The sequence below is a fragment of the Marmota monax genome, unplaced genomic scaffold (genome assembly GCF_021218885.2).
Source record: "Marmota monax isolate L192 unplaced genomic scaffold, Marmota_monax_Labrador192_F-V1.1 WCK01_AAM20220418_F8-fsc00012, whole genome shotgun sequence".
Taxonomy (NCBI): Eukaryota; Metazoa; Chordata; class Mammalia; order Rodentia; family Sciuridae; genus Marmota; species Marmota monax.
In genome coordinates, this window is record NW_026695227.1 from 9,902,629 (window position 1) to 9,912,537 (window position 9,909).

At 42.5% G+C, this 9,909-nt stretch overlaps 1 protein-coding gene across 1 annotated transcript in view; it reads right to left on the reverse strand.

Moving 5' to 3' along the window:
* The window catches only part of St8sia1 (ST8 alpha-N-acetyl-neuraminide alpha-2,8-sialyltransferase 1), a 142,842-nt gene extending 133,175 nt beyond the window's left edge, over positions 1-9,667 (reverse strand). Inside the window, exon 1 of the mRNA XM_046436375.2 lies at positions 8,826-9,667. Within this exon, the coding sequence (XP_046292331.1) occupies positions 8,826-9,061 (236 nt within the window). The 5' untranslated portion in view covers positions 9,062-9,667. The remainder of the gene's footprint in view (positions 1-8,825) is intronic.
* Between the last annotated feature and the right edge of the window lie 242 nt (positions 9,668-9,909).

Sequence of the window (9,909 nt, forward strand, 5' to 3'; positions counted from 1 at the left end):
TGAATATGTAACAACAAATCCCACCATTATGTTCAACGATAATGGACCGATAAGAAATATGCTGGGGGTGGGGGGTGATTATGTAGATCTACAGATACTATTACTAAAAAAAAGTAGTGTACTATCAAATTCATAATAGTTTTATTTTATTTACACACACAGAGGGTATTGAATGTCTGCAAAATCATACTAAAATATTAGTGACATTTGTTAAGTATCAATTACCTTTAAAAAAAAAAGTGTTGCTTTTACCCCTGAAATGCCTGTTATGAGATGCCCATTATGAAAAAGCAGACCTCTTTAAAGGGTCTTTTTATTTTTCTACACTCAGCTATTCACCAGTTACATGGAGGTATCTTTAAGGGAAAAAAAATAATATGCAAATTTGTCAGTAGCATGAATAATCTTTTTAAGAAAGTAATTTGTTCCATATGGTATCATGTTGCAAAAAAACCTCACAATAATTATTTTACAAAATAAAAATCAGAAAGCTATTTTATCACAATTAAAAATTACATGAGAAAATGCTAGCAAGGTAATTTTGAGTGAATAAAATAGAATAAAGTTATATGTCCAAAAGACACAAAACGTAGTAACATACACACATGCAAACTAATACACACAAGGGACAGTGTTTACAACGAGCACTTCTGTTGGGATTATGGGAGTTCCCTCTCCTTTTTTTTACTGCATTTTAAAATTTTCCATTGTAAATAGGTATTATCCCCCAACCAGACAAGTCATGCTATAAAATTTTTAAATGAACATTGGGGCATAAAATCATGTATATATTTATTATGTCAATAATTGAAATGAGCGCTTTTATTTAAAGGACCCTATTAGGAGCACCTGGAATCTCTAGCAGTGTGTTCTGTTACTAAAACCCTGAAAAATGGGCGATGGGTGGCTCTGAATCATTTCAGCTTCCTCCTGGCACCTAATTAAAAGAGTGACAGCCCTTATGGTCCTCTCATGCAATGCCACAGCTAGAAGACAGTTCAACAGAAAGGGAAAACAATCCATTGCTCCAAAACTAGTTAATTATCCAAAACAGACAAACTCTAACCCTCGAAACCCCATATTACTCAGTTTCTGATTGATTTAACTCATGTCGCTGGAATAGACTGGATTTTATAAAGTCGGGGACCCTGTCTCATATCTATCACTGTGTCTCCAGCACCTGCTGGAGAGTGAGCGTTCAGGAAACGTGGCTGAATGAGTGCATGGCCAGGTGGTCCCCAGGCTCGGTTCTCTTCCTTAAAATCCTGCAGGACACATTCCAGCACCCTTGGTACTGATGCTGTGGAAGAGGAGGGCATGTCATGAGGTCATGTTTCATTTTCAGAGATGCTTTTAATGACAGTACAATTATAGCACAGAATGTTTCCCAAGACATGGCTTTTCTCCTCATTATGGATTAATAATTAGCAATTAGTCAGACCTAATCCTCCCAAAGTAACTATTGATACTCACAACTAAGGCTCAGAAAGGCCAAAATATTGTTCAAGGTCACCAAGTTTATATATGACAGAAGTAGGATCAGAACCTGATTCTCAGGGGCCCCCAAATCCAGTGCCTTTCCAGGTAGAAATAAGCTCCCTGTCATCTCACCCAGCCAGATGAGGATGGCTCTAGCTTTGATGTTATTGTAATCACAAACCCATGAAGTGAGTTAGCATATACCTTTACTTTGTCATTTTTCAGGTGACAAAGCAAAGGTACAGAGAGGTTAAGCAACTTGCCCATTGTCACACAGCTCCCAATAGAGTCAACTTATAATGAAAATCTACAAATTATTGTATTTTACCAAAAACCTATCAACTCGATTATAAGAGACAATGTTAATGATATATAGTCAGCATTACTTCCATGATGATTCACAACCTTGTCAAAAGATAAACAGGCCACATACTCTAAACTAACATAAATAATTATTCAATTGATCTAACCATTTTCCTAAAACACTCCTCTCTTAAATGAAGACTAATAGGCTCTCAAGTTCAAAAAAAAAAAAAGCCCACTGCAATATTTCACTGGAATATTGATTGTATGGTACAAACCAAAGGTATTTTAACAAACCCCATGTACAAGTCAAAAGACAAAGTAAAAGTGAATCTAAATATTTAGGAATTATAATCAAAGCAGAAACAGACAAAATATGTTTCTATCCTCCTCTCTGGACAAATATAACTGCATGATAATCTGAAATGCCAGGTTCAAATTTAGACCTCTCAAACTTGGCAAATCTGGTTCTGGAACCTGGGGGACACAGAAGAGCCCTATCTTCACATGTGGACCCCACACCCTATATCCAGATTCCCTGCACAGCCTCTCCTCCTTTGGAGAACATCCCTTGGCCATTCCTTGGATGGAAGATTGCACTCCAGAGGGGCAAGCCACCCTCAGAGGGAAGGACAGGAAATGCCCCCACAGAGGCAGGCAGGTTGTAGAAGTGGGCTTAAGTCATTTAAGAAGGTAATTCCAGTGTCCAGAAAGGCCTCATTGATACCACTGAAAAGTGCTGAGACTCAGGAAGAGCTAAGAGAGCCCCCAAAAGTATAAGGCACAGAGCTTGAAGTATGTTTGCCAAGGCTTAAGGACAGGACCCTGACAGAAACACCTGTCACATAAACTTTCAATGGAGGCAGCTGTTCAAAGCTAATATCCTAAAATTCATCCCTTCATGACCCTTCCCTAACCAAGACCTTATACCGGGCACAGTTCATTCACTGCTCTTCTGGGAGGGGGCAATTCCTACACAGACACCTTCTATCTCTGGTCAAAGCACTTACAGTGCGTAGTTTTCAAACGCAGCTATGAACTGCATGTATTGTCAGGGTTTTTAAGTCCTGTCAACTGGATGGGTTTTGTTACTCTAGATCAGTGACTCTAGACCAGGGGCAGTTCTGACCCCCGAGGGAAATTACACTAGGTCTGAAGACCTATCAGGAAAGCTCATTTAGTGGACAGAAGCCAGGGATTCTATAACGCACAAGAACATTCTCTACATACAGGACAGCTTTCCACAACCAAGACTCTCCAGCTCAGAAGGACAGAAGCATTGGGATGAGGAAACTGCTGAAGAGGAATGGCTCTTTTCCTCCTCTGGTGTCTCATACTGCCACGCACAGTGCTGGATACACAGCAGGGTCTCCTTACATATCTGCTCACTGACCATCTGGTTCCATGCCTTTCTAGAACTTTCATTCATGTGATAGCTAAACTAAGTGTGCCAGGAACCATGAGAGGCTACAGAGGTGCACAAATGAATGAGCTGCAGTCCCTGTGGTAGCAGAAGCTGGCATACGATTTAGCAGGAAGAGACAAATAAACCAATACTTTAAACCCAGCATGAAATAAAGCACCTGCCACTACTAGAGATTTGGATATTTTTCTGTTTGTTGTCTGACTCTTCTCATTATCCTATAAATTCCAACCACGCAAGAATTTTGTTACGTTCACTACCACAGTCCCAGAATCCTCTCCAGTAATAGCGGTAGACACACCGTTGTTGTAATTCTGCATAAAAGCAAGAAATGCAATAATATGTACATGGCATAAATAAACTGAAGAGGAGCTTCTAGGTAGGGAGGAGAGTTCGCATGGATAGAGTACTAATCGTATGCTGGAAACAGCTCTAAGCATTCTTGAACATGTTACCTATCTTATTCTTGTAGCAATCCTACAAGAAGCCACCCTTCTTGAGGAAATGGACGCTGAAAGCCAACTTGCTCAAGAGCCCAACAAGTGGTAGAATAAAGATCTGAGGACACCTAACCTTGGGCCTTTGCTCTTATCCACCATGATGCGCTGTCAAGAGATGAGCAGAAACTGGCCAGGGGAAGGGCAGGAAAAAGTGGCCTCGGAGTAAAGGAATTCCAGGAAGAGGAAATGAGCAAAATCAAGACAGTCTGGCCTATTTCAGGAACTATAATGAGTCTGATATTACTAAAGTATAAAAAGGAAAAGTGATGAAAGATGATGTTGGAGGAAAAGAAATGAGGGCCAGATCATATATGATACGTGCAACAATGTGTCACCTACCCAAGATTATCAGGGAGCAAACATGAGGTTTAAATTGAATAGCTCCAGGCTGGAAACCCAACTCCATCATTTGGTTTATGGATCTCTGAACTTCCACATCCTCATTTATAACAAGGAACGTACCATAAACCTACATCAGAGAACTGCTCTGGGGACAGAAGAAAACATATTTAAGTGATAGAAGTGGGCCTGACACACTTTATGTCCTATAAATGTCATGGATAGATTTGTGCTATTATGATCATTGGTAAAGTTTTTTTCCACATTTGTAAATATGCCACATAATCATAGCTAATTTTCTTAAACATCAAAACTTCTTAAATTGTTGTTTTCCTAATCTATTGTTTCAAAGTAAACTCCACAAATATCTAACTTAGAAACACCAAATTTACAGCTCACATACACGAAAGCTGCACCTACCTCGCACCTACCTCTCACCCCATCTGCCCCTAATGCCCTTCTGTTGCCACCAGGGCAGCTGTGACAACATCTGAAGCTTTTAACATCCATGGATTGAAAAGTAGGGAAAGAAAAGAAGCCATGTGAAGACGGAACAGCTTATAGCAATATTTTGTTGAGAATTTGGACACAGTTACCACCCATTGAGTTAACAAAATTTTTTTAAAAAATCACTTTCCTGAATTATCCCTAATTCCCTGTCCCCAGATCTACTGGTAACAGTAATGTGCTGTTCCTGCTGACAGCTGACAGTCAGTACCCGCTGAATAGTTGAATGTTAGTCCATTTCTCATCAGCCATCACTTAAATACATTCAGAGACTGGGACCTGGACCTGGCTTCTTCTTACCTCCCAACCTTTCTACCAAGGTTTCCATGGGTGACCTGATAACTTTCCACTCAGGTAATGTGCCAGCATTTCCAAACCTCTCTGCCTTCACCCTTGCTGTTCTCTCTGCCTGGAACACCCTTTCACCCTCACCTCTTAACACTATCCTTATAAGGCTTAGGATAAACACCACCTCCTCTCTGAACTCTCATTTCCCTTCCCTGGAGAATTAAATGGCATGTTCTACGAACTTGCCCAGCACTTGGCTCACATTTCTATGGCTACAGTGGCCCTGTATCACACAGAGATGGGACAAGTACCACTCTAGGTGCTTTCTGTATGCTTTCAAGTGGCTTTATTACAAACCCCACTTTGTAAATGGAAAATCCACACTCTGAGAGTTGAACTCACCAATGATCATATAACTAGAAAGGGACACGACCAGAAATCCAACCATGATCTAACAGTTCTCTAAGTATTTCACTCTGCCATGCTGCCTTTCTTTGATGGCCTATTTCCACTTGATTAAATATATAACCAATATATAATCCCAATATGGGATTATAGTAAATCTCATCGGACTATTGTAAATCCTTTGGTGGCAGAGACTAGGGCATGTCTATCTTTATAAATGTGGATAATACCCGTTTATGCAAAGTTCTTGTGGAGATTAAATGTGACAATACATATAAGCACTTACAGTGCCAGACAGATAGTAAGTCCTAAACAATTTGTGGCTTTCACTGTTGCCATTGTTGTTGCCATGTCTGATGCCAAAAATAAAGCCTTGCAAATATACTCAAGCTGAGGTTCCTCTCTGAGGAGGAGAAATGGGTAAGGGTTTAATGGGATAAGCAAACGGTGCTTTGATTTGGCATTTCCCACACTACTTGACTACTCGATCTGAAGCAACAAGAGATATGAAAGCTTTGCTTTAGAGTTAACTGATGCCTTAATCTTTCTATCACTATGTGAATACTAGGCAAACTTCCTATCTAGTTCCAAACCCTTGCAGCTTTGTGACTTTCTTACTGCCATTTCTTATGCAGTCTGCTAGGTTCTCATCTGAAAAGTCAATACATAGGTTCTGGGCTAGAAGAAGAAGAAAATCACAGATTTAAATGGAAGTACAAATGGCAAAATGAAATCTGAAGGGGATAGGGTGTAGTTCAAGGGCAGAGCACTTGTCTAGCATGTATGAGACCCTGGGACTGATCCCCAGCATTGCAAAAAAAATTATAAATTTAAATCTGAAATCCTGGCAAAAACACTCTTTTGTCTTCATAACATTAAGAAATACTTCAACTCCCCATGCGTTTTTGTTTGTTTTTGTCGATCAGCCCCTAGTTAGACGGAAGCTCACTTAGTGGGGGCAGTCTTCCATCCATACACTCCTATCCTCCCTGCCTAACACATATGTAGCATGATCTGATCACTTAAACTGATCGATAACTGAAGTATTTCTGTGTGTGTGTGTTTGCATCCACACACCTATATATGTGTACATACACATGACATCATTGCACAATTTATAAATAAATGTTCATCTATCTCCACACATACACATTGTATAATTGTTTACATATATTTCTATTTGTGCAGATATTTCAAACTAGAGAAAGATATTCATTTGCCAAAGTTATACCTTAATATAATAAATGCTTCTGGCTGACCTGTGTGATACTTAATAGACATATACTACAACCCATATGCTAGTAATTCAGCTGTTTAAAAGAATGAATCTCAATAAGTATTCAAAGTAAAACAATATGAAACTTATCTCTCAAAACTCCTATCTCTGTTAATTAAGTGATGTGACTAGGTAGGGTAGGTATGGACAGATATTGTTTCTCTATAAATTCGACAGGCAAAATATTCCAAATTCTTATGAAAAGGCCAGATGTCCTTATTTAGGTTGTACCATACACTGGAAATTTTAATGATTATTAAGACAAACATTTTCTGGGTACAATGTACTGGACACTTGGCATCAACTGTTTTTTTTAAACCTTATGACAACCCTGCAAGGCAGATGTCATTATCCCTATTTTATAGACAACAAAGCTAAGACTCAAAGAGAGGGTAACTTGCCAAAGATATTCTGCATTTTATCATGTCCTGGCACAGGCAATGTACAAATTCAGGATTCTAACCTGAAGCTCAGATTCTTTCCAATAGGCAATAGTGTCTCTTTCATAGTTTTACAGACACTAATTTTGAGATATGTGTTTTTAGGTAGTTTTTATAGTGTTGAATTTTAATAAGTAATTCTCCGCATCTAGAAACCAGACTAAATGACGAACACTGAAGATTACTCCAGGCTAAAGACAGCAAGGATCAAATGTGTCTCAGCAACCATCAGTCTGTATTTATCAGAATAGAAAGCCTTTTCCACTTAATTGTGTCCTCTAAAAAGAGTCTATTCTCGAACAGAGTTTCATTATTTCTCCTTCTATATATAAAGAAAATGGGCCCTTTCATTGCAAACCAATGGGAAGTTCTTAACTCATTTCTGTATATTACTTGGAATAAAGTGCTTCCTGTCTTCAGAGAAAAGAATTGCTAGGTGCTATGCCTTTTGCCTGCTTCTCAGTCCAACAATCAATATTGTGAAGGCGAGAGAAAATTAACCCTGATGTACTTTTAAGGAGAGTGGGGTTATTTTTTAAAACTGAATGATGGTAAAGTTACAAAGGGAAAGGAGTCTTCCTTCCCATTTAAGGAAAACTCAGCTGCCTTCCTCTGGAAGAAATGGCTATATCATCTCTCTGACCTTTCCAGGAACAGGCCTGAGACAGAGAGAAACCATATATTGTAAAAGTTTTTTTTTAAAATGTATAGACGCTTCTGGACATTTGTCAGTAATGCAGTGAAAAATGTTTACATTGGCTCTCACCTGGCTAGAACCATCCTCTGAAGAGCAGAGGAAAGCCCTCCTCACTCAGACCCGCACAATCATAAGAGCCAACTTCAGCATCTTCAGCCCTAGGGACTGAAGGGGAAAGGGACCCCTCCCAGTGATTGAAGCAGTTTGTTCCCTCTGCTGGGGAAGACAGAAGCAGGCAGCTCTGTCTTTTCTTTCATCTAGCTAGCTACATTATTCCTGCTGCCAGGAACTTATTTTCAGAGCCTTACACTAAAATTCCCCCAAAGGAGGGGAAACTACTAGGCACACAGAGTGCTGATTTCCAATCTGGTTTGGTCTTTTGTTTTCTGATTTCAAGTCCCTATCTAAAGTACATCTCCCATCTTCCAGAAGTATCCACATGTCTAAGCCAAGAAAAGGAGCTGGGAGCTTTGAAGCTTTAAAGTGCTGAAAATTTCAGCACTCACTCTTCAAAGATAATGACCTTGGGTAACTCATCCTTCCAAAGAATCAGTTTGTGGTCTCCATAAGAGGTGAAAATATCCGTTATTTAGAAAGTTGTTGAGATTTCAACATAACAATTGCACAGTTCTGGCTCTTAGTAGGAGGTCAGCAAGTGCTCTGTATTTGCCCTGGGTACACTGCGCAAAGAAAGGGGAACCTAGTGGGTGTCCATGTTTTCACTGTCCAAGGTTTGCCCATCACTCTGCATTGATTTATGCCACGAATTGTTCACCTAACCTTGGGAAGACACTTCTTACCTGCTTCTAGTTCGCTTTAGCTTCAAATATCTTCAGAGCCCAAGAAATAAATTCTTATTAAGTACAAAGGACTAAGTTATCCTAGGTCGTCCTTCCCACCAGTTATGGGCAATTGTTACAACTCAGTCTTGGGAAGAAATGAGTATAGTCTTTACATAGGCAAAGCAGGTGTCTGTACCTCTCTTGGGGTAAGGGGTGGGAAATAGACCCTACCTAGTCTCCAAGTCGGGAACAGCACAAAGGGGATTGGAACAAGAAAGCCTGGATGAAAGGGAAGCCTCTGCCAGACGGTCCTTGTCGGGGACCCTGTCCTCAGCGCACCGGGAGGAAAGGACGCTAGAGGGGAGGAGCCCCAAGGGCAGGAGTACCTGAAGACTCTGGCTGCTGTCTGGTTCCTCCTCCACGCTGTGCCCTGTTGCAGCACCCCCTGCACGATCTCCTTTTCGTTGGGCAGCCGGTAGACTGGGAAGATGTAGAGCCAACAGAGGACCACAACGCAGAGGGCACTGGCTCCCACCGGCAGCCGGGTACGCGGGAACTTCCACGCCAGTATGGCCATGGCCCCTCTGGATGTGTGTCGCCGGGCCTGCCCGCAGGGGTTCATCGCAGCCCCGGCGTCCCAAGGATGGGGGCCGGAGCCTCAGTATAACGTTAGGCACAGTGGCAGCGGAGGGTGCCCCCACCGCCGGCCCCCCATGCACACACACCTTTTGCTTTCTTGCTTGCACAGGCACGCACACTGCTTCGGCCCCCACGGCCCCAAAGGTCAGCACAAGGATTTCTGATAATGCAACTTTTTCCAGTATTTCTTTCTACGGGAAGTGGCCGGCAGACAAGTCACGAGCTACAGTCATGGTCGTTCCCCGCAGAAGGCGGGCGCTGGGGGTCTCCAAGAACCGAGAGAGCGGCGGCAGCGAGTCGCTCCTACCAGTTCTATAGCATCACAGTAGCCCTACGCGAGGGTCCGAGAAAAGGCGCGGCTGGCTCTCAGACATTTGGCTCGCAGCTGCGTCCCCTTCTGAGAGATGCTCCTTCGCCCTTCGCCGCCTCTCCCCGCCTCCTGCGCTGCTGCGCCGCCAGGCACCCCCCCAGACGCGCTCTCCTCGCCGCGCCAAGTCCTTGGAAATTTCCACCTCGGCCCGGGACCGCTATCCTGCCCCTGGCTTCTCGGCCTCACCCGCCAGGACCCTCGCTCCCCACCCCTCCAGGAGAAGAAAAGAACTCGGTCTCATCAGTTAATTCAGCCGCGCGCCGCAGCCTTCCGCTGCGCCCCGGACTTCGCAGACAAACGCCCCGGGATTGGTGGAAATCAAGGTCTCCCCCGCCCTCCCCCACCCGCAAAATTGCCTCCTTCGACCAGTTCAGATCCGCGAAGCTCGCCCAGCGCGCGCACCCTTCTCTCTTGCCCTTGTTCTCTGGAGATAGAGGCAGACAATAAAAACAGCAGCTCCC